The sequence below is a fragment of the Cydia pomonella genome, chromosome 11 (genome assembly GCF_033807575.1).
Source record: "Cydia pomonella isolate Wapato2018A chromosome 11, ilCydPomo1, whole genome shotgun sequence".
NCBI classification, from domain to species: domain Eukaryota; kingdom Metazoa; phylum Arthropoda; class Insecta; order Lepidoptera; family Tortricidae; genus Cydia; species Cydia pomonella.
This window is the reverse complement of record NC_084713.1, coordinates 9,957,628-9,983,910: the sequence shown is the minus strand read 5'-3', so window position 1 is coordinate 9,983,910 and position 26,283 is coordinate 9,957,628. Positions and strand designations below refer to the sequence as shown.

General features: G+C 36.8%; 1 protein-coding gene across 4 annotated transcripts in view; it reads left to right on the top strand.

The window, feature by feature from the left end:
* Positions 1–25,309, top strand: part of LOC133522807 (monocarboxylate transporter 10) — an 80,398-nt gene extending 55,089 nt beyond the window's left edge. For 3 of the 4 annotated variants that reach the window (XM_061858266.1, XM_061858264.1, XM_061858265.1), the window contains exons 2-9: positions 4,420–4,537; positions 7,079–7,204; positions 20,650–20,738; positions 20,924–21,039; positions 21,221–21,406; positions 21,487–22,509; positions 22,697–22,822; positions 23,019–25,309. In XM_061858266.1, the coding sequence (XP_061714250.1) occupies positions 4,427–4,537; positions 7,079–7,204; positions 20,650–20,738; positions 20,924–21,039; positions 21,221–21,406; positions 21,487–22,509; positions 22,697–22,822; positions 23,019–23,173 (1,932 nt within the window). In that variant the 5' untranslated portion in view covers positions 4,420–4,426 and the 3' untranslated portion in view covers positions 23,174–25,309. The remainder of the gene's footprint in view (positions 1–4,419; positions 4,538–7,078; positions 7,205–20,649; positions 20,739–20,923; positions 21,040–21,220; positions 21,407–21,486; positions 22,510–22,696; positions 22,823–23,018) is intronic. The other variant, XM_061858267.1, reaches the window with a different exon arrangement.
* Positions 25,310–26,283: the final 974 nt, after the last annotated feature.

Here is a 26,283-nt window from a genome sequence, read left to right as displayed (position 1 = left end):
CTATCTATTAATTCAAAACTATTAATTACATATGACTTAAGTATGTAATGCTGCTGTGGTGCTTGGGTGAAGCTACTTTCAAATCTAAATAATTTTAGATTTTTAGTGTTTATTTGTGCTTTTTTTTTTAAATATAATTATGATAGTTTTTTTTGTAATTCGACAATAAGAGACTTTATACATCTCTAAGAAATAATAATACTTTAGTTTGAATTGATATATATTTTTGTTGTATGAACATATAGTTAATTGTACCTATTTTATAATTGTTGATGTGTTTTTTTGCTTGTATGTAAATTCCATGTTGACGTATAAAAGTGCCCTTGTGGCCTATTTGCTGAATAAATGTTGAAGTACCTATCGATTTTATTATACATTCTCTGCGGACTTCTAAACAATTGGTTATTATATAAGACAACGGTATTATCTATCTATCTATCTATTAAGCCCTTTTATTCTGAATTAGAGTACGTCTCTTAACTCAGTGTGCCGCTTGGCAAAGGCCTCCTCCAGCTCTTTCCATTGGGGTCTGTCGTGGGACTCGTGGGCCACTCTTCTCCAGTTCGGGCCCGCTGTGAGTTTCAGTTCATCCTCCCATCTTGTTCGAGGTCTCCTCTGGCTCCGTGTGCAACCTCTTGGATACCAATTCGTTACGATTTTGCTCCATTTTTCCTACCTATCTCTCAACATGTGGCCAGTCCATCTCCACTTTTGCTGATATATTTTAGTGAGTATGTCGGTCACTTTTGTTTTTTGTCTCAGGTCTTATTAGAAATACGAATGCATAAACTTCCAAGTTCAAGTGAGACTTGAAAGCCCCCGGCCAGCCTTGCTTGGTAAGAGGTTACAACGTTATCCCTTATCAGTGCAGTGCGGGTCGTACGGTCGTCGGTCCACATTACACTTGTTCAATAGTCCTTCTTATCAGTACTAACTAAAATTAAGTGGATTTTTCCACTCAGTCTTGTTGGTTCTATCCTACAGTAAGATATGAATAGATATTATGGAGATATAACTATTAGAATTAACGGTTGTGCCGTATTACAAAGGATGCGACTAATATATTTGCATTAAGTATATCATTTGAATTATTCTCTTAAATTATCTTGCTCTGGGTCTCGGTAATGGTGAATTAATATGTAACTATTTTAATTTAAAAAGTAAACGCCCAAGAATTCTATTAGAAAGTTTAAAATCATACAAATACTTTTAATGGGAATAAGTAATTCGTCCTGTTTACGTCCTGTCTGTAACCATAACTATTTACAAAAAGTATTTACTGTTTATTTATTGTTTTTCTTAGTCCTTGGTACTTAATTGTGTTTGGTATTAACAGGTAATATTATAAAATAAATTTACTGTGACATAAATATTAATACAAATTAGGAAGCGTAGGTAATTATCTAAAGGATTGCATATAAAAATAAGGAACAACCCATTGTTAAGAATCGAGTCGTGATAAAATGTACCTACTCGTAAATAATGCACATTCTTAATTATGAACACTGAACAATTATTAAGTATAACTATTGCGTACGTAAACGCAAATGCGAAGAAATAAATTCTTAGGCATCCAAATTGCGCATAATTAAGATTGTGGCGAAAAGCGCATGTGTATTGTGTAAATTATCGAATTATTTATCCTAATGTAGCTCGAAAAATGCTAATAAATAAACACTTAGGTTAATATGGGGAATTATTGCAATATTTTGCTGCCAGAGTACCTACAGCAATAGCACATCTTGTAAACCATAGAGTAATTTATACATACTCGTACTATGCCTTAAACAGTATTTTCACTGATGACATTGATGTATCAAGGTGGTTTGTTTACAGAAAGCCTATCGCAAAACGCGGTAAATCAAAATTTCATTATCTAGTTCTCTATTGCCCGAATGCAAGAGTGATAGAGATGCAGATAACGATATTTGGATTTTTGTGTTTCGCGGTATGCCCTCAGTATATACCTATTCATATTAAACTTTGTCGGCGCGGCGAAATTATAAAATGTATAATTGTATAGCCTACCTTACTCGTAAATGAAGCACTGACTTATAGTAAACATACCTACATAGTTGTGAATATTGTGTCACCGATCTATTCAGCAAAAAAATACTATCATTGCAACATTATATATGACATTGTTTACAAACAAACATGTTCCAAGGGATACACACAAGTTTTCCGAAGTCGTTATATGTTCATTATAATCGTAAGTGCGTCAGAGCTGTCCTATAGCCATAACTTAATGAACACATTGTAGGAGTAAATAATATTTAATCAGCTGTATGTTAATGTATGGGTATAAACATATACATATATTACGGAGTCATATGAGGTCCGTACGTATATGTATGTGAAAACGTAAAATGTATAAGTAGTTAACAATCATACACTGTGCTTACCTATAATTAATAGACCACTCAAACATGCCACTGTATGTGGTCAAGTCCGGACGCTTAATAATAAAAAAAACTGGCTAAGTGCGAGTCGGACTCGCGTACGAAAGGTTCTCTACAATTATCTATAGAAACGGCAAAAAAATCACGTTTGTTGTATGGGTAAAAATTTATTTTATTCTGTTTTTAGTATTGTTATATATGTTGTTATAGCGCAGCAGAAATACATTATGTGTGAATATTTCAACTGTCTACTATCATGGTTCATCAGATACAGACTGGTGACAGAAAGACAGACAGACAGACAGATGGACGGACAGCGGAGTCTTAGTAATAGAGTCCCGTATTACCTTTGGGTACGGAACCCTAAAAATTCCCACATTGAAATAAACCGAATTTCCAAAATATCAAACGAAAAAACAAAGTTACGTAATCATGTCAGAGAGAAACATTCACACAATATGTTTACTTACGCACATCTCTGATGGAAACGCAGACTAATCCTGGAGCACCGCAAACTGCAGAATAACGCTATTCCTGACCTAGGGGCGCAGCCTCTGGCCTCACTTCCTCCTAGCGCTGTTGCAGATGCGCTTCTCACCGATGACTCGCATGATAACTAGTACAAGGTTCTCACTTAGTTTTCATGAATGGTAATTAGTAGGAAAACTAGTCTCTACTATCGATAGTGATAAATGGTGATAAATAATTCTCATTATGTTATTAAGTGATCTTTCGGTGGACCTTTTCAATATGTATATGTAATATAGAAAATATTTTCTTCCTTCTAATCTAATCTGACCCTAAAAATATGCAATGAAAAAAAAACTGAGTTAAAAATACCTGTTTATAAATGTTCACTTTCCTGTTTCGAAAATTATTAGTATCTTAACTAACGTACCTGCAAGATAAATATTCTTAGATACTTGCTAGAGTTAGACCACAATAAGTCTGCAACGTTTCTGATAGCATACACTGTGCAAGTGTGGATTTCACAATTTCATAGAATTTTGAATTAGGGATGTCACGGATATTCGCATCAATATATACGAATATTGGCATCATTTTAAACATTTGCATCGACATTCGTATTCGCATCAAATGAAGCGAATGTGCGCGGGTCGTGTCCTGTCTCATCGATTCGCGTGTAGACAGCGCGCGCAAACTGTTTTCAAGTAATTTTGACCAGTAGACAGCATTTTTCAACACTTTATAACATCCCGTTCTAAGGTAACATATGTTTTATGTACTAACAGATTTTTTTCCGATTACGAATGATAATAACAACTACATATTCTCTAACATTCGTATTCGCATTCGCATTTTAGGACACTCGCATCCTACGACATTCGTGACAGCCCTGGTTTGAATCAAAATCGCTGCAGACTTATCTTGGTCTAACTCTATTGAGCTATAATTTTGATATTTTGTTTTATTTACACCGACTAGACATTAACATTATTGAAAGATTGTTAAACTGTTAAATGTAATTATTTAATCTTTATTGCACAATACACGATAGTACTACCACCACCAACCAGAACAAACCAGCAGCTCTACCAGTCAACCAATGGGGGCTAAACCAGAAAGATTAAGTAGGTGCTCCTTAGGGACTCCTTTTTAAGCAAATGAAATTGTAGCAAAGCCATGAGATAAATTAAGCGACATTATTAATCCCTACTAATATCATAAATGCCAAAGTTAGTCTGTCTTTCTGTGTGTCTGATACCTTTTCACGCTCAAACCGCTGAACCGATTTAAATGAAATTTGGTATGGAGATAGTTTGAGAATTTTTATCAATTATCATCATCATTCATCATCATCATTTTTTTGGTTTTGTATTGTCTGTTTTATGTTAACCTGTTTATGTGCAATAAAGTGACATACATACATCATTCTACGCAAAGTCGCGGGCAAAGACCAGTATACTAACTGGTACAAAGAGACACATGCCTATATATTTTTATAATTATGTTCATGTAGTTACATTGTACCTAATTTATTTTATTTTTATTTCAGATCCAAGATGGTGGTGCGAGTAGCAACGGACGAGCGTCCGTTCGAGACGCCGTCGTCGGACGAGAGCGGTCTGGGCCGCGACTCGCCCAGCGAAGACTCCGAGCCAGAAGCAGCTCTGGTAATTACCTTACACTTTATTGTATTATATTTCATTAACTATCACAAAGTAGTTACAAAGTTACCAGAAAGTAAAGCCGAACCCCCAAACGCGGTCGTCGGACTGACATGCATTTATCGTTTGATCCTTTAATTTTGTTGAATGACAAGTTCTAAATTTCGCCCAGAGCCAAGTTTATAAGTATTAAACTTCAACATCTTACTTCCAAGTTCACTATGAATTAAATAATCTTTTAATTACTGTAAACGTTCTATGTATATCAACTACTTTTTTTCAGTTAGATTAGCATTTTTTTTTATAGTTCGTGTCATCCACGATGACGCTCAGATTTGTAAAATCTAACCTTTCGTAACATGACATTAAGAGTCAAGGCACGCGTCGTCGTGAATGACACGATCTATATGTTGGCATAAAAAAGGTAAAACATCTAAAAATCTTTATTTCAATAAATTTCAAATTATAGAAACAATAAAGGTTTTATTATCTATTAGGATACCTTTTACTACCAATTAAAAATATAAACGAATCTGACAGTTTTTGACAAACGTATCATTGATAGTATAGAAATTAAAAAGTGTAATATGGTCTAAAAATTACAATATTTTTTAGTAATACATGGGGTTCACGAAATACCTTGAACCCCATGTTAGTTCCAATAACTACTTTGTTCACGCTAGCCGTAGCATTTCACATAGCTCTTGTTTTCATAGGTTTTGAGAAAGTGAAAAGAATTCCAAAAAATACCGAACCAATCCGTCCAGAGACATGTGTTTCTTCGTGCAGTTGTTATAAAAAATAGCCTCAATGAACTAAAGGCTACCACAACACGCAAACGCCAAATTTTAGTAACAGAATCTTAATATGACAGCGCAATCGAAAAAAGAGAAAAGGAAGAGGTATTTGCGAAACGCGGCACAAAGTGTTATCAACGGGTGCCTACTCGGAGTTGTAACCCTTGCATTTTCTGAATTGATCCTGACCGTACTCCTGTTGCTGTTGTAGAACTCGTTGAAGATGGCCATGCAAAGAGCGTGGAAACGGCGGAAACAGATTTTAGCCAAAACGGCTGATCTTGTTCTAGAAACTTGTGCTTGGGCGCTAATGATTATAGGCACGTACATCATTCTTACAGCTTAACATAACCATTCGTCTAAATTCAAGAGTCATGTTGATCAGCTTTTAATTTTGTAAACCTAATGTTAAATAAACATATATTGTAATAATTTGTGGGTTTCATTCAAGTGGCTAGTTCCATTGATAGAAGTTACAAGAAACGTTAGGTAAGCAATTAGCTGATTAATTGATCGGCCATAGTGTGAGTGTAACGGTGTTAGGGTGGCAACAGTCGCCCTGCCAAGCGTCGAGGTCAGACTGCTTTTGGACAAGGTCACAAAGACTAGTTCCGTAGTCAACGTCTATCTGTCCATCTGTTTGTCCGAGGCTTTGCTCCGTGATCGTTTTTGTTAGAAAGTAAAAGGAGCAATTTGTGATCTAAGACACATTCGTCAGATTCCTTTTTCTCTTCAGAATAAATTATAGCCTATTTTTTCTGACGAAAACGTTCCGCTTTCGTCAGAATAAAACAGCATTGCAGCAGAGCTCAACTTTTCGGGACATAGATACGTATAATATAAGAATAAGAACCTTTTCATCCGTTTGATAGCTACGATACCACATACAGACAAAGAGACACATGACATGATCAATATAAAAAAAAACTATAATAGGTTACTTTACTCTTTGATTGGGAGATAAGGCAAGTAACCGTAATTTTTTTATGACATTGTTTTATTTCTGACTGTACTTCTCATATACAATGTATGTCTATCAAGTACTTCACAAGACCATTATAATGAGCCTAAACTCGAAGTGCTTATGTTCCTCTATCGAGAAGTTCCTTTGGCTACCTTCCGACTGCATCATCAGATCAGCTCCATGTTAGCATATTGTTGCATTATCATAGGAATTATGGAAGTACTCCAAATTTCAACCGAATCAGATTTCAGGAACTGGTTAAAATTTAAGTTACAAGATTTGAAATATTTCAATCAAACATACAAAGTAACAAATATACGCACTGATGCTAAATAATAATAAAAGCTTATAAAAGTGTGTAATAATTGGATTCCGCAATATAAACTCTTCGGATACCTAGTACCTACCCCTAAAAGAATATTATATCAGCGGGCAACATCCTAAAGTAAATACTTCAACTTCAAAATGTCATTATGCTACTCTATACCATCTCTATATGCATAAATGATACTGCTGAAAATGGTTAATGTTCTTATAATATCTGATAATAGCACCGTGGGTCAGGGTCCAGGTCGAGTAGAAGAATCTTTGGTAAAGTGTATTTTCTTTCGATAAATTTTGAGTGCATACTAGGGCTCCCCCTAACCCAGCAACGTGGCTCACCACGCTAATGCCTGAACAAATTTGCCTCCTAATTTTATCCTTCCTCTCTTATCGAGCAAATCTGCAGATTTACAGCGTTATGTAGAACGCTATCAAACCACTCAATTTGATCTTGATTTACAGGTGGTCCCACCCGATGGTGGCTGGGGCTGGGTCATCGTGTTCGCCTCCTTCATGTGCAATGTTGTCGTGGACGGCATCATATTCTGCGGAGGCATGCTCAACGATCCCATCAAGAAAGAATTTAATGTAAGTGAACTTAAATTATCACAGATCGAAAATTCTGGATAGGTACAAAAACATTTATTTTTTACTGAACGTTGCAAACTTTCGAGAGGAAAATGTAATTATGATTATTTATATGAAAGAAATAACTGATACCCTCCGTAACCTGGGCGTGATCATTATCACTGTGGATTTATATAAGTATGGTAGGTAATTAATGACCAAGACTTCATTTTGCGTGATATTTCTGCAGCAGTTTAGGTAATTAGATATTAAGAGCTCTCGTGCACGTGCATGTGTTTTGAAGCAATATAATTATTCAATTGGCCAATTAAAATAATCTCAGCTGCAGACATCTGTCTGCAAAATTGATCTTTGCTACTGAATGACCAGTTTTTAGCAGTTATGCTAGGTTAATGTCGAGGTCATAGCAACATGATGATCAGTATACTATATTTGTTACCTACAGGACTTGAAGTAGTTAGTATTTACGAGTATAAATATCGATTGAGTTCGGAATCCGAACGTTTATTATACATGTGTGTGCGCAGTTATTTTCGTCTTCAACCACACCCTCGGCGTCGTCACTTACGTCATGGTCGGGCCTCCATACGAGTATTAATTCTTGGAGAATTGGCAACTTTATGTCGACCACGTGATCTTATCATGATCATGACCTCTTCGATCATTTTGTTTGTACTTCTCGCTATCGAAAAACGAACAGAGATCAAGTTGAAGGGCATTAAAATATTGCGTCATCAACTTTAGAAGTTTTTGCCACTTTTTATGGTAATGTCTGGTCATTAGGTACTACATAGCGTAACAAATTGTCGTGTTCATTGCGTTTTCAAACATATACGTAGGTACTTACTCGGATTTTGACCGTCTAATGATTCTTAACCTTGTATTCTTTTGCGTCGTTATTCAATTACTTATTTGTTATTTTAATGTGTATATTATATTATGATTGTCTTTGATTATACTTCATTATATAATATGGTCATGTACTTATCCAGCAAATATCAAATTTGTTGTTAACTGTAGCCACAATACACGTCATATCAACAATACGTTAGCCTCACTAACTATTTACATCCTGTTAATACAACTGCAGGTTGTCATGGCTGAAGTTTAATAATTAAGACTAGACAATCGCACCGATCTAGACCGAACGTCACAACGCGCGATCATTATTACCATAACGCTAAGGCCAAGGCCCGCGCCGGCGCATACCATTCAATTCATTCATTCACTCCATTCTCGTAACTGATCATGTAATTCCTAAATACTATTTGGAACAATGTCAAGTTGTACTATTATTTATTATTTCTCGATGTTTCTACATACTTTACGCGTACAAAACACGTTATAGGGCTTTGTCGTTTAATGTTGTTGTGTTTACACAAATGCTGTTTTTTAACTTTAACAAAATGTAGAGAACAAATGTGAAATCCCATCCTCGTCGCCAGATGGTGTGTCGCGGGGTCGGAAAGCAAACAACCGTACTGCTCTGTAGCTAGTTTATTACTGGTTTTACGTGGTTCATGCGCTTACATATATTGCAAGTAACCATTTATTTTTACATATACGTACGTACCTGCGTATAATTAGAGATGAAAAATAAATGTAAGTAGACAAGGTTAATTACTCACTTTTTTTAGGCTTTTTACTTTGTTAACCTTCGTTGGTTCATAATGTACTTGGCACATTAGGTACCTACTCGTACTATTAAATGTGCAATTATATTTGTCACAGCTGGCTACAGCTATCGCAAATTGCTCTTAAAATATGAAGACGCACAATCCCGTTAGCTAACTTTCAAATCGTCTGTCGCGTTTTCTTGTCCTTACAGATATTATTAAAATAATGTTTAGGTTACGCTGTGCTAGGTAATCATTCGGTCAGAAATATATTCAGCGGTCGGTGTGTCACGCGTAATACACAGTGTTCACACGCACAATATCAAAACGCCACCAACGTGGGAACGTAGGCGCGGTCGGAAGTTATCGGAAGACGTATAAAAGAATCGTAATAGGACCAATGAAATAACGACTAATATCAAACTGTCGATCTTCAGATTGGGTACATTCTCATGGAGCAAAATTATACGACGCCAATCCAATAGAGCTGTGAGGGAAATCTGAAATCTACCTATGTAGATCATAAATTAAGTAAATTACTAATAAAATCTTTATTTACACTATAACTAGCTTAAATCTAAAATAGTCCCTTGAGGCATTGTACCGAGGATGCTGGCAGCTATTCCTCATATATTAACAAACCTACATCAAAAAGTAGATCAAGACCGACTAAAAAAGTTTTTTTTTCTTTTTCATTCGGTTTTAGCCCTATGCCATTTTTGTGCAGATTATTGAGGGCTGTTTAGATTGAAGATTGATTGGTGCTTCACGTGTAAATAAAGTAGATCGTTTAATGGGCAATCTAGACGCGGTACGTTTTAACCGGCGGTACGTACGATATAGCCTACTCTCCTCTATTAACTATACATAAATCGTTTTTTTCACAGCCACATTTCTCAAACTCACTCTATATTATAAAAAAAGGCTATAGCAAATCTTATCCTGGGAGTCCCGTAACCGTTCGCCGGACTCAGAAAAATGGTTCCCTAGGTCACACGTCAAATAGTGAGCAATCCATTTTATAATGCCACTCCATACGCTTTTGTAATGCCACTCCATACGCTTTTGTAATGCCACTTGTGCATTAACGATACATTTTATTGCCCGCGCCTTCGTCTGAGGAACGTACTTCCACGGCCTTCTAAGCCCACGGCGATTTTTGATTACTACATATATTTACAATATTCTACTACAATAGTGTCATTCGAAGAATGATTAAGACACGTTTAAGAACTTGGAAAGATCTTTGAAAGATCGATAACTAAACGACATGTCTAAATTTACTTTTATTTCGATTTCGGTGTGATTCCAATAAGATCTATCTACGATATTTTTAACGTCAAAGTGACATTGGTTGCCCGAATCGAGCTGCTTCTGTCAATTATACGGCATACAAACGATATCTAAATGAGAACTTATCTAAACAAGAACTTATCGTTATCGTATCTCATTCTTCAAATCGGGCCGTAAGTCACGTTTAAAATCATTATTGTAAACCAGAAAGATTTTAAAAGGTGGTTTCGGCGGATCACATCATTCTCTCTCTTTCTTTCTCATCTTATCGTTTATCCTTCAGCTGGTGCTTCGGAGCTTTTCCTCCTCCACTTCGCAGCTATTCAGCATCCTCTTTTATCAGATTATTAGCAAGCATGTATTCCCTCGCAACGCTCAGGCAGCATCTCAAAAGTTCGCCTTTTACCGGGCTCACGCGGAAGAACCATAAAATAAGGACGCCAAGCACGAAGAATTTCGTACATTGATCCACCTGTTTCTACCTCTAATATAATAATTATATTCCTGACCCGCTCGCACAATCTTTTACCGGCAGCATCATAAGGGAGGGACAGCAATACAATTACGCACGTGTGATAAAGATTCCTATCTTTGGCGGGTCAAAGTACGAAATTCTTCGTACTTATAGTGTCCTTAGTTTACCAGACAGTCACCCAGGCAACTCACCGGTTTTCGCAAGAAGTGGGTGCGTGTCTTATTGTAGATAGGTTAAAAGAGAAGTGTATGTATATCCTTATTTATTGATTATGCGAAGTTTGTACGTCACTGAAGCCCGAGGCGGACAATTAATTGTGCAAGTTATGCCGCTTCGTGGCGACTTGACATTGGAATTGTACTGCGACAGTTTTGTTAGGGTCGCCAAAAAGTAGGTACTAATACCAACACTGACAAGCTTATTCTAATTTTTAGATTTGATTTGTCAGTGTCACAAGTGACATTTGTTCAACCAAAAATGGCACTTTTGACACTGATATGATCTGATCTGGTGTTCCATATCTAATCCAGATCGAATTCATATCCAGTTATTACAATTAAAATACGCCTGTAAATTCCACTTTGGTATATGTATGTTCATTTAAGTATATAAAATCAGTTAAGCCAGTGGATTGGGGTTGGTCTTTTCTCGTACTATCACACTGTTGGCAGCTACTGATTCATAGGCAGCACTTTTCTTTTTCCAGTCATGGCGTATTTAGGTCGGGCTATAAAAGAAATATTAACTAAAAAATGTTTTATATTAGCCCGAGATCGAGCTCGCAACTTCCAGCATGCGTTATATCCTGATGTAATAGATAGTAAACAAATACTTAATGAAGAGGACTGTTTTTTTGCTCGCTTAGACCTAGGTCGAATCTAGTTCAACTGGGATGATGGTGACCTTTGATCTAACCCCATTTAGGGTTAAGTAGTTATTTGAAGTATTTTAGCGAGTTTCTCAGTGCTTCAATGTGCCGCTTATATATGACTTGCTTATGAGGTAAGTATAGCACGTATTTCGTCAATACAAAAAATTAAAATGGTTTTCAACTTCTAGGTAAATACTTTCTATTCTCTATGATTTTTTTAGTAAGTTATTGACACAATGAAAAACTAGGTTTAGGTTTAGGGCTTTTTTTTTAAACTTGCGAAATAAACCTTTTATTTCAAAAAAACGAAACCTAAAAATCGAGAATATAGTACCTATTATGCTGTAGCGATCGACATCAAAAACCGTTTTCTCCCGAAATGGAATTTCATAGAAAAAGTACTGTTATTTCGTTAGGATCACAAGCTATTCTTCCCTCTTAATATATATTTTTTATTGTCAATTTTAGAAGTAGATATATCTTAGACAACCCTAGCACACCTCGTGTGCACATTCGCGGAGAGCAATGGCCGCCCATGCAAACCCGAGACAGTCGAGACGTATCGACATCGACGTACCGATTCGGAAACAGCGGGACATTGTTGCTAAATTAACTTGCATTCTGCCAGTACATTTGCGATTAAATACACTCATGAGTAATGAGAACTGGTCACTTGTTATGCAGAAGATCTAATTCGAATGTAAGGTGTCTTTAAGACCAACGAAATAGGCACAATGGTTGATTTGCGGAAAATGCCCAGCAAAGACCAACGAGGAATGATAGCGCTCTTGAGTTTAAGACAAAGCTATCGATATAATCCTAGTGAGTTTTATTTAGTAGTTACAGAAATAATTACGATTTTTTTAGAAAAATTCTTGCTCAAGATTCTTGAATTCATTTACTTTTCCAAGATCGCGATCTTAGTATTTAATTGAGGGCTACCATGTATAATATGGTTATTTCAGAGATTTTTATGATCTTTTAGATAAAGTACGGCAAATCTACGACAAGGGTAAGGTTAATCTACGACATTATTTCCGTAAATGCATCTGCGGCGGCATCATGGTTCCACTTTTATCACTTGTCACTATGTCCGTCACTTTCGCGCTTACATACTTGTTAGAACGTGACAGGCATGGTGAGAAATGATAAAAAGCCAACCATCTTAGCCCAGCTGGTTGTTTTAAATAAATCCACTGCTTTAGTCCTATAGCATTGTTAAATATTAACTTTCTCTCGTACGATGCGTACATTTTCCGCGGGCCGCATGGAAAACTCGTCTCAACACACGGGAAAGTTTATTTATTAATAAACAAATTTTATAATAGCTCTTTCACTTTTCGGGCTGTTCGTTTGTGGCATGCTTTGACGTTGGAAATAAGATGTGCAAAATCCCTTCCCATATTTAAAAGCCTTTTAAAATCACATTACCTCTCGCTGTCTTAACCTGCCTTTTTATATTATATTTATGAATATTATGTAGTTATTATATTTGGTATTTTTATGTATTTATAAAGCTTTATATTTTTATGCGTGATATGTGATACTGTTCTAATATCTACGTAATCTCATATTGGCACTACTCGTTCACTGTTGTAAGTTATTATTTCCTGCCCTGCTACCCAAAGGTAGTCTGGAAGAGATCGGTTTTAGCGATAAGACCGCCTGTTGTTACCTAATTGTAATTTGTGTTCTCTTTGTATTCTCCATTTCAATAATTATGTGGTGTACAATAAAGAATATTTATTATTATTATTATAATTAGGGTAAACTTGCATAGGAGCGAAGCAAGGTAACAGAGTAACAAATCTACACAACACAGTGCGGGCGGGACCCTATGTAAGTATGTTCAACAAAAATGAATCACCCAATCTTGGTGAACCTTAATTTATAGGTTTTATAAACACGCTTAAAAGCAAATGACGTATTGAATTGATTGACATATACGAAACAAAGTCACCTCAGTCTACAGTATAAATTTATGTCGAATATTCCGTAAGAAAATTTTGTTCAGGAGACCAGAATCTACTACATACTTATATTAACCAGATTTAACTGGAAACTGTTCTGATGGTAATCAGTGTACACGAACTGAACGCGACACCCGGTAAACCTTGAGACAATAAATGGGTAACAGTGTTCATTTCACTTTCCTGCGGGTAATCATTCGTTTCGTTTTTTATTTGTACATAATATTGATAGCATTTTACTGATATTCTGGCCACACGTCTTCCCATCTGCATGGCAACCGGCCAGCGGTAATGCGATACTGCGTCGCGTGCTCGCGTGCAACGTTACTGTAATATCGCAATACAATTGCACGAGGCTGTCACTCTTTTACGCGTGTTTACTCCCGTGAAACAAGTATCACGCGACGTTCGTAATAGCAGGGACGGTGTTGTAATATGTCTGGCTGCGGCCCAAGATCTAACTGTGCTGGCGTCTAGTTATTTTGAGATCACACAATAGTGTCACTATGTGTGTAACTGATGCACTTTACTGTCTGAAAATTTTAATCATATAATCATGTATCTGTGTAAAAATCGAGTGCTTACATTGTTACAAGTAAAATGGGTGCTATATTCATAAGTACCTACGTGAATACTCGGACAACGATAAATCCGTTTATTTACTTATTTTATGGCCTTCTCTATTGACGTCGTCAACATAACACAACGGAAAAAAAAGGTTTTGCTACTCCTGACCGAAATTATGGACAATGATTACTGATGACAGATAATAATTATTACAATCATGACGCATATGTATTAACGGTGACGTGACTAAAACAAACCTATTTAATTGAGCCTTGCTAAAATGACGTACACATTTAATACGGGGGCAAGGACAATCATGCAAAGTTCGTTTAATAGCAGATCAATGATATAACTGTTTACGCCAATTAAATGTGCCCAGTTTAATAATTTTGTGATTTGTTATTTATGGCGTAGAACTGACGATGACGTTCATAGGCCTGCTTACTAATACTCGCTTACCATCAGGTGATCCGTCTGCTCGTTTGCCTCCTATATCATAAAAATAAAATAAAACCGTCAAGAGCATGTCGGGCTATACTCAGTGTAGGGTTCCGTAGTTACTCTTCCGTCACAATAAGCTAAACTGGAGCTTAAAGTATAGTAGATTGTTAACGAAGGGATGAAACGGTACCTTTCACCCCAGTTAAACAAATAGGCAAATTTGCATTATCAGGACCTATATAATTAAAGTAACAAACTTACTTGCAATCGGAGACTTTGCATGTTTAAAAATAAATATCCCATAGCGAAAAACATTGAGATTGCTATATAAATGAATAAAACACATATTTTAGCAAACTGCAGTAATTTTAAAATGATTTGGTTCATTAAAGCATGAAAAAGTAAAGTATATCAATAAGCCCTAGACATAATGCATCGTACATAAGTGCAATAAACCAGGGATCGGAACCGGTTTTTTAGAAAAACTTTGAAATAATCATATATTTCGGTTTACTTTATACTCCAAATATAGGACTCGGTTGTGTTTTTAGATAACGACTTCGTAGTATGAGATTGCCCAATTAGAAATGAAATAATTAACAAAGAACGAAAAAATACCGTTTTCGTTCCCATACAAAAAATACCGGTTTCCGATCCCTGCAATAAACGAATATGAATATAAAATTAGCGGGATAGCCTCTTACTTTTTAATTTTTACTCTTTCGTTCTAAAACTGCCAATAGTCACCGGCTTTACTCTTACAGCCAATGAAACTGTTTTAGACAAATTAAATATTAAATAAAAATAGAATGAGTAAAATAAGCGAATTTTTACATTAATAATGCCAAATAACTTTAACAACCCATTTAGTGTCGTAATAACCTTTAACTGTGGATTTACGTCTTTTTACTATGAAGGGGAAACTTTTTGCGATAACTCAAAAACAGCTAAACTGACCATGTCCGCTATAGTTTAATTTAATGTTTTTGTTAAGTCACGATTTTTTTCGTATTTTTTGGACCTATGGTTCAAAAGTTATGTTGAAGACCCCTATTAGTTTTGAAAGACCTTTCCAACGATATCCCATGCTGTAATGTGGAAGCAAAAAAAAATTCACCCCCACTTTACGTGTAGGGAGGTACCCTAAAAAAAATTAAATTTTTAGATTTTATTGTACGACTTTGTCGGCTTTATTAATTTATATTTCCATGCCAAATTTCATTTTTCTAACACTAACGACCACGGAGCAAAGCCTCGGACAGACAGACAGACAGACAGATGGACATGGCGAAACTATAAGGGTTCCTAGTTGATTACGGAACCCTAAAAATGACTATAGGAGTTGCAAAAACACGCTCAGACCAGCCGCTGTGCTTATAGTTCAACGACAACACATGGGTCTATGCTCTGGGTCCCCTGATGCTAATATATACCAGGAAAACTGTTGGTACGTTATGGAGGCAGGATTTCAAAGTTTTTGTTCTCGGAATTACTAGCTGGAACCGATATCTCGTAAATTGCAACGTATCGGAATTCTAGGATACCTACAGATGCTCGATTGTCTCGATGCGCACGCCGATGGAAAACCAGTTATATGTATAGACGCCCTGCCACTGCAACGTATTAAAATAATGTTGTCACTTTGGATGGTATAATATAAAGATTTAGGACTATACGGTTAGAATCGTTTTGGTCCCTATTACTCAATGAAAAACATTCTTATGTTTCGATAGAACTCCAGAAAACCGTTCCTAAATAAACTTACAAGACGTTACGAAATTTGTTATATCGCTTACTCAGTCAAATGTTATATTAATTAACAGTTATTTTTGTCCAATTCTCATTCAGTGCGATAAAATCTTTACATTGCTACCTAATAACAAAACTGGTAAATGTATTCGTAAAATTTCCGTCCAAGTTGGCTAATGGCGGCGGGATACTAACACCAGAAGAGAAACGGCGTAAGTGTTTAAGAGTAGCATACGTTATAGTGCATTTTTCTTTTGGGCACGAGCACGCAGACATGAATGAATGTAACGCGCATGCGTAGGAAGCACGTAACATTCAAATACAACAGGCGGTTGTGTTTAAATTATCTATTCCCAGATAAGTCATTTTAAAAATAGTTATTTTATCATATTGAATATAGAAAATCACTTTGGGTAACGCAGTGGTAGCACATCATCACTGTTGATTTTTCGATTATTTTCTTAAAACCGCTAAAAAAATAGTGCCGGTTAGATCCATCCATAATATCTACTCTTACGGTAGTTGTCTCTAGGCAAAAAGGTTCGAATAACAATAAGGACATGGCAATATTTTCCGGGGAGGTCTTTTGTAAAGAGGCAAGCTTTCCTTGAGTCGTAATGTGAAGTACTGAACGTTTCGGTTTTAGGTACTTTTATTTCAAAAGTTGCGATTTCAACTATAACTTATCAAATACGGAAGGTGGAGATAAGGAACGAAATCTCCATGTACCAAAAAGTGTCATCAAAAAACTTTAAATAGGTGGCGCTACAATACCTAGAGTACTTGAACAAAAAAATCAAATCATAGACAGCACAATTCACTCCGTCAATAACGCCTAGGTTCTTAGCTACTCTAGCGCTACTCTGGAGAGATTTGGAACTATTATTTATAGCTGACAGCTGAACACTTTTGCAGCAGTTCTACCATAAGAGATGCCACTCCTCTTAATTCCACACTCCATATTATCAAATCTTCAATTTGACAGGAATGTTCAATAATCTTCTTTCAATAAGGGTGATTATTGAAAATCACATCGGTTTCAGTCGAGTCGGCTCTCATAATGTGCAATGCAAACCGGGCAGGGTCAAGCAAACGTCTACTGATTTACTGCGAAGCCCGACCGGCTGGAGTTCATTTACATAACTGTTGTCCCGATCAAGGAAACAACATTGCAGCTTTAATCAAATATACTTTAGTAATTATATGTATGTATGTCACAACCTTTTTCATCAACACGTACCTATACAATACCATGGTACGTAGAACATCGCTTAAAAGTCTTAGAACCCGTTATAGGCTGTTAAGAATAAAAAAAAAGGTAAGTATGCGGTAAGTACAGAGTTTTAAAAATCTAAGACTGTATGGAAACATACTAGTATAATATAAATATAAATGATATAGCTCTTAGAAAATGTTCGTCGACCAACATAGCCTCCTGAGACCCAGACGCAGTTGTTTTGTTGTTGAATTTGGAACCTAAAAGAAAGTTTAGAATAAATTGTGGAATATGTACAAAAATTTGTACCGGGGGTCTCCGGAGAATACGTAGTACCGATGTACAATCATTACAGGTATTTACCAATAGGTAAATCTAGAATAAATTGGCGAATTATAAAAACAATATACAATTGATTATTAATTGAGCCTACATCCACTTCCTTCCTTGTGTCACTAAATGGATCATTAAAAATAAATAACAATTAATAATCTTGGGAAACTAAAATTGTCCATATATGAAATGAAGGCCTAACGGCCTAGCCTAAGCATGTAGTTTTCGCTGATCACCAATTTTACATTTTTATAAAGTTACACAACATAGATCAAATTATTTGAAACGAAATCACTAAGCAGGTACTTACACCCGGCTGCAAAATTGCTTGGTCACTTTATGAATGCATTTATTATACATCTACGATACTACTTTAGGGGAATAATCGGTCTATTAGGTACTAAGTTTGATGACATTAAACCACTTAAGGCCTAATCTACTCCGTCCATCAATGTATACCTTATAATTATTAATTACTGGTAAAACTACCAATTAAGAGTATCACGTCCTGCGGCAGACACTTAGGTATTTATCGCTATTTCTTAGAGCCAACCGATCAATTTATGCAATTTATAGGTTTTCTCCCGCGCTTAGATCGATCGATAAACGTCAAATAGGGAATCGATGGCCTCGTCTTAGCCTAGTCACGTATGGACTAAACTGTGTTAGTGTATTCACGACTTTATTGCGTTAGGTTTAAATATAGATTCCGATTGCATTAAAATGCAATAAAACCTGAGTATACATTTAAAATTGCTGTTTTCTACATATAAGAGCTATCTCTTTTCAGCGTTGCATTACATTGAGTACCTACACTGTCAAGTCTTGAGGAAAATCTGATTAGATATAAAACTTTTTACGGAGTGGGAATGCATTTACCCACGGTGTGCGCGACTCTCCACTCCTTTTCCCTTAAGGCTTTTCACGAGAGACTCTATCGATTCGAATCCTGATTTATTGAATTCGCTTGATAGAAAAAATCGCAAACATATGTTTAAAATGCGCTTTAACATTTTTATAATATTTATGCACAAAAGCTAAAAATATGAAACATGCTTCTTAAAATCGGCAAGATCAAGTTTAAGGGAACTTATCGGTTTTTTTAACGTACAAAAAGTAGAGAGGGAGAGTAGAACACAAACTTACTGGGCCATAAATGACAATACATAAACCTTATTGCAACGAAATAAAGTCTTCCGATTTTCAATTTAGTGTTTCTGTTAGTACGATAAATTAGACTAGCTTGCACCGACGCACGACCTCAAAAGCTTGCCGTGAAGCATGGCCGGAATGCAGGAGGAATGGGTTCCCGTTACAACAAATCTAGCCTAGCCTGCACAAGTGCACAAAGGCCACACACGGTGCACACGCTGGATGTATGTACAATTGCACAGACGCCTATATCAGCATCACAGCTAGGGTAAATGCTATAATTTCCTTATACCTTACATTTATAATAAAATGTTAGCTAAGAGCATACTATGGTTGTTTTTTTTTTATGTTGATAATTCTTCAATTCAATCATTCAGAGAAAGATTCACGTCGCTAATAGCTCAACAATCAAATTCAGTAGTAGATGTCGCCACAGTTTCATATTTAACAAATTGAACACATATCAGTGAAAGAATAAGGATCAATGTCAAATGGCGTTCTAAAAGTTTTAATTATGAGTCGAAAGATGACAGTAGATTTACGTCGGTACAAAGTTTTCTTTTACAATACACCTCTATTTCAAATTCTCTTTGGTAACAGATAGTACACGCATTAAAGTCGTTTCGTGGGTACCTACGCAATAGAAACATTGTTAGGTATGTCGATAGAATTTAAACTGTTTTCCTGCGCAGTTATCTGCAGTAGCAATCGAATTAATGGAAAATTCCTCGTTAATGTATGTACTTCACAGATAAGTAGGAATATTATATTCAGTTCTCATATTGCACGTCATTTGTGTATAATACCGTATTAAAACTGCAGTGAATGTCCAATATAGTACATTCCCAACCTCGTGATTTGCTTAACTTATATATTCACGATACCTTAATTTGTAGCTCATAAAGTTCACTTTACCAAATTATTCTGGTATTTACGAGGATGAGAAAAAGTCAGTCGGTATAGACGGTATATGACATGTAAGCTAAGGTCAGTGGGGTGCGGTGTCGGAAGCGTCCAACCGGACTTCCCCGTTGATAAGCCTTCGTTGAGCAGGAAATAGAGATTCCATATCACTTGTGTTAATTGACCAATTTTTTCTGAGACATACGTGACACTTACAAAAAATTAAGTTCATAATGTATTCTTACGCACTGGGGTCGGTTTCCGCAATACCCCTGATGTCTATTAAGCTGGCCATACACACTAGGGTATACCTGCGCAATTTTGCCTGTACAATTCAACTGCACAGGTAAGGTAAAGCTGTATATGAAACTGTACAGGCGAATGCCACACACGGTCCGTTTTACTTGTCCAGTTGATAAAACTGCGCAGGCATACCCTAGTGTGGTTGGCCAGCTTTAACATCGCTATAAATGCTGTAATTAAAGATATTGCAATACCCAGTTCACCTAGGTGACTATACTCTGTATCTTTAGGTATTTAAATAAAAGTAAACTAACAATATGTATATTTTTGCGTAGTTATAACATTTATTGGTTAACCAACCAAATACAAAACCTCCTGGATCTGTCACTGAACGACCTGACTTTAACCAACACTATTTGTTGCTTAAGGTTCCAATTGAGGGTAGATTTTGTTTACTTTTATTTAAATACAGAGTTTAGGCTGGGGTTACTATTACACACACATTATCGTCTTGTTGTTTTGGTTCCTCATCTATCCTATCGAAGGTTAGGTTAGGAAGGAAAAAATTCCCGAAATCAAATATAATTCATACTTAGTATATATATTTTTGTTTCAGGCTAGTGACGGTCAAGTGGCGCCTGTGCAGTCTCTGTTGGCCGGCTTCTATCTTCTAGCGGGGCCTTTCGTTTCGGCCCTAGCAAACAAGTAAGAGTCTTCAATACTTACTCGCCGTGTATTTTGTAATTTCCCTCTCACCTTTGATATATCTTGTCAAATATAGGTAAAACTACTTATAAGTTGCCAATATTACTTAGCATGAACTGACAGATACCAGACTGATATGATTAAAGAAATGTTCTTGAAGTCAAACTTAACTTCCGTTCTTTCAGGTACGGCTTCCGTGTGGTGACTATCGTGGGCAGCGTGATTAGCACCGTTGCATTCGGACTATCCTACTTCGCGACCAGCGTGGAGTACCTCTACCTAGTCTACGGCATCATTGGAGGTATAAATTTGTTTTTAATTTTTCTTTGTGCCAAAGTGACCGAAACAAACATGCATTAGGAACGTATCTTACACGCACAATACATATAACAGATAATAAGTAGACTTTCTATATACCCTTGAGAACCGAAATGATCGACGATGATGCAAAAACAATCTTAATAAAACTTTCTTTTCATCAGGTATCGGATTCTGCATGATTTACATGCCAGCAGTGTTAACAGTCGGGTTCTACTTCGAGCGCTGGCGCGCCCTCGCCACAGGCATTGCGCTCTGCGGCTCTGGCGTAGGCACTTTTGCGTTTGCGCCGCTTGGTGAATACCTTCTCAAGTCCTATGGATGGAGGGTCACTGTTGTTATGTATGGAGGTAAGCAATCAAAGGCATATTTTTATCAGAATTATCAAGCTTTAAATGTCAAAATTCAATTTTGTATCCTCTTTTTCCAGGATTCATTCTCCTATGCATCATCTTTGGTGCACTGTTCAGACCCATAAAACCGGTGCGAGTGGCGCTGGCTGATCAATCTGGCGATGACGACGTCGCACGTAGGCACGAGGAAGCCGTCGAAAAGCTCAACTCCATGCTCAAACTGCATAGCAAGCTGGACTCTGGGATCTCGATGCCAGCCGAAATGAGATTCAGTAACAAAGTTAGTCCACACACGTGGGTAGGAGTCGCGAATAATACCCGTTACCCGACGGCCGAGGAAGTCTTCCGGGGCAGCAATTCTCATCTAAGCCGACGATCATCAGCAACTGCAGGAACGATTAAGAATACTCTCGGAAACAGACCGATGTTCATCACGGGCCCGGTCGCCGAGAAAGATGAAGATGATTCCAACAGCAATATTGACAACACTGAGCCACTCATCAGGGCCCCTATCAAAGTTATACAAAGAGAGGTCAGGCCTCGCCATTCACACGCCGATCTAGTCGCTAGGCCCCTATACAGAGACGACATTTTCTTTAGCGGCAGTTTGGTCAGGCTACCCCAATACACGTCTCGGAATTCTCTAGGTTACCATATGGCTGTTACTCACGTACCAACTAAGGAAGATGCTCAAGAAGAAGAGTCTGGAAAATGCCGTCTTTGCCCAGAAGCAGTGAAGCGAACCCTCGCTACCATGTTGGACGTAAGCTTATTCCGATCACCGACGTTCGTAATTCTCGCCGTGTCAGGTTTCTTCACGATGCTGGGATTCTTTGTTCCTTACATGTACGTTAAACAGAGGGCGATGGAAAAAGGAGGCATTGATGCAACAACTAGCACCTTGTTGGTGTCCACGATTGGTGTGGCGAACATCGTGGGCCGTATGGCGTGTGGTCTGGTGTCATCAATGCCCAAAGTATCTCCGCTGTGGCTAAACAATATTGCGCTGACGGCTGGTGGAATAGCGACTATGTTCAGTGGATACTGCTTCCATGTAGGCTACCAGTTTGCATACTGCGCATTGTTTGGACTTGCTGTTGGTAAGCATTTGTTTGATTCACAATTCATAATAATTGCTAATTTGTTCCCTAAGCTGCCATCCTTAACTGCTATCAAGCCAGGCTGATGATAAAAATCTAATCACATGAACTCCATAAAACGATGATTAGATGATTATAAAATGGAATTTTTCGACAGTAGTTGATCATGGTCTTATATTTTCTGCAGCTTGTTTCGCGTCGCTGCGGTCGATCCTGGTCGTAGAATATATCGGGCTGGAGCAGCTCACCAACTGCTTCGGTCTCTTCCTGCTCTTCCAAGGTTTCGGCGCATTATTAGGTTCTCCAATTGCGGGTAAGAGACATTATACTACTTTGTTATGTAAAGTTAAGAAACACAATCTACCAACGCTTTTAATGTGTATAGTAAAAGACAACGCGGTTAAATCTTGTTAAAATTATAATGACATATTGTTCTGCATAGTCACATTTTTCTTAGACATATTAAGACTTAATACGCCAAGTCACTTATCCATGTTGTTCTCTTACAGGAGCTATAAAGGACATGACGGGAGACTTCGTGGTCCCATTCTACGTGGCTGGAGGGTTCCTGCTGTTCTCTGCCCTGATGTGCTACCCTATCGACTACATCAGCCGGTGGGAGAAGTCGCGCTCCAAGCTCGCCACGCCACCCCCCAAAGTCTGATCCCTTCCGGACCATACGGGACCATAATACACCGGACTCATTTCGGTTCAGTAAAGACAAGGTGCCAAAACCCCGGTCGAATAGTGTGCGTTAGACCCTGCGGATGAATCTCAGGCGACAACGTGACTGAAATGTACAAATTAAGCTGTTCAGTCAGATATATCGGACGATACCTCGAATACGAAATTCATAAGTAGAAACATTCCCAGTAGAATTGGACAATGCTCGAGATTGCTTTGCAATGGCTCAGTTAAGTCAGATCTTGCATTTAAATATAGAATTAGAATTTAGAAAGTACAAAGACTCGAAATATTTATCTTAGTGGCAGTCTTGTCAGTGTCGTTGTTAGTGGATGTGGACTGAAGCCAAAACGTACTTTATTATTAAGAATAGATTTGTACTTACCAAGTGAAAACACTAGAGGTCTCGAAGAGACTACTCCTAATCCGTCTTCCATAAAATCTAAGTTAAATTTTGAAATTATCTATAACTATCTATTTCATTAAAATTAAGATTCTTTAAACCGAAAATATTTTATACACTGTATAATATATTTTATAATATACAGAAATGTTTTGGATCCTTTCTTCATATACAAATCGCATGCACCCTAGTGTAACAAACAACTTACAAGTACGTACGGAGTACATATTTTAAGACTTTTACACCTAACAACGTAATAATAATTGCATATCATTATGCAGAGTGATTTAATATTATTAATTTAAAGGTTTGCTAGTTGTAATGTTCGTGCCTTATTGAATGAGTGGTACTTATTATAGATTATACTGTATACTATTTTATATACAAGTCCCCGGATGGGAAGGAAAGTTCCAAATGCCGTTTGTACTATACTTACAAGGCCTTTTATACTTTTTTATGTGTTTAACATAAATATTATATTTAACTTAGAATAAGAATTACTGCTGTGGCTGTGGTATATTAGCGTATTCTAGAGCTTGTAAATAAGAAATCATAGTCATCGGGTATTCTTTTGTATTTCTGTTTGATAAAATCGCGTTATTCTATTTCAACCGGTGTACCCATATCAAAATCGTCACATATTCGAATTTGGTGATGTTGATAGGGGTACCTTGTAGAAGAAGGCTTCTACTGGTATAAATATTACCACTCTTGTATACCTACATAAAGTGGTATGAGTATACCTACTGCCCAAAAGTGGGTTGGATACAAAGCTCCCTATTATTAGCGACTTGCCCCTCTTACTTAAATAATTGAAAAAAGAGGGGGCAGATTGAGAGTGTCAGTACCGGAACGTACCGTGCTAGCATGAGTGACTGACAAGCAGGGTAAGTTTAACGAAAAATGATAATGCGGTTTTATTCATAACAAGTTACTACGAGACATTTGTGCAATCATACCACTTCTAAAATTAAAATATGAAATCACTGCCAATATTTTTATTTATTATTGTATTTCTTGTGTTAGTTTTATCAAATTATTAAATATGATGCTGGTCATTGCAAAAATATGATAAAATATTTACATCAATTAAAATTAAAAGGAAGTTTTTTTTATAACTTGTTGATATAGATTTCGGAGTGGTTGTATGTATTGCCTTATTTTATTTATTTTATAAGTTGTTTTGTTTATGACTATGATTTTTTGTGTGTATTGAGTGTGGATACCACAGTGCCATATTAAAATGTTATGTCCAGTTGCTTGCGATATTCCTTTACGAAAAAACGAGGCAAATAATAGATCGAAATGCGATACGATGAAACTGATTTAATCCAAACTTAGACTTTCATATATGTTTAATTTATGAACAAACAAATGATCTATTAACAAAACCGTCTCCTCTCTTGATGTAAAAATAAATGGGAAAACTCCCAGGAGTCCAAAACCCTCAGCAGAATCAAAATACTTACAGGTCGGGTTTTGATAAATGTAGAAAAACACTGCAGTGAATCATTATGAGAATGAAAAGATCATTAGTAGGTAGGCGAAGGTAACAGAAGAATAATGAAATACAGGGAATAAAAATGAATTACACTCCTAGATTAGAAATTATGGAAGGAATGCAAGCAATGTTACGTACCCTAATGGATTAGATGAGTGTTTTAACCAGGGTTTTCCCTTTGCAACAATTGTATAAATATATTTGTTGAATTATTTAATGGTTTTATTTTTACTGGTGAACTTAAATGAGACGATTTGCGATGAATTATTGTGGTTGACTATACCATACCACACACTATACCTATAGTACCTGTACAGAGTTGAGGTTCCCTGCTGAGCTTTGCTGCTGAGTGAGACTCTAAAACTACTGAATTCGGTAGCATGCAAGCTGCTCTAAAAGTTAAGTAAGGAAACTGTAGGTCTATTGACTGCTGCCAAAGATAAGTAAATTGATTGAGTGTATAATCTATTAAGACAATTTCGTGCTTTGAATTTGACAGGGAAATGAGATGGCGCTGTACAGTGGGCCTACCGCGAACCACGTTCGACGTATTGCCTCTCTGTTGCACTTGTAAATTCATACGTGGAGGCAACACGTCGAACGTGGTTCGCGGGAGACCCTCAGCTCCATACATTTCGCGGTAACTCTGATTGTCAAAAGTTCACGTTTAACAACAGGGAACATTACGCGAAACTCTGCGTAGGGGACGCCACTACAACAATCCATCACAATCTGAGGGTCTACCGCGAAACAAGAAAACCGAAAGGGTGTAACAGGATAGCCTAGGAAAAATTGCCCCCAGCGATTTTGGGCCGAAACTGTAATCAAACGATGCCTTTAGGGGAGGTTATACTCTGCACAAAGTTTCATCCCTCTGTTACCCCCTGGGGGTGAAAAACACCCGATTAACCCCAAAACTGTTTTAATTATTTTTTCCTAAACTATGAAAGTGACGAATTTCAAATTTTGTACAAATTTTGATAAGACTAAAAGCTATGTGCTAAATAAATATTAACCGCCTAACCATTTAAATTCTTGTAAAAAAAAAACAAAATTAAAAAAAGAATCAGCCTGTATATCAAGTTTGGCTCATGGTACACACACCATTTTTTTTTTTTTAAATGAACCAGTTTATATTCTACATTATACAAAAGTTTCATGGACCTACTCCAGAAGGAACATTGCG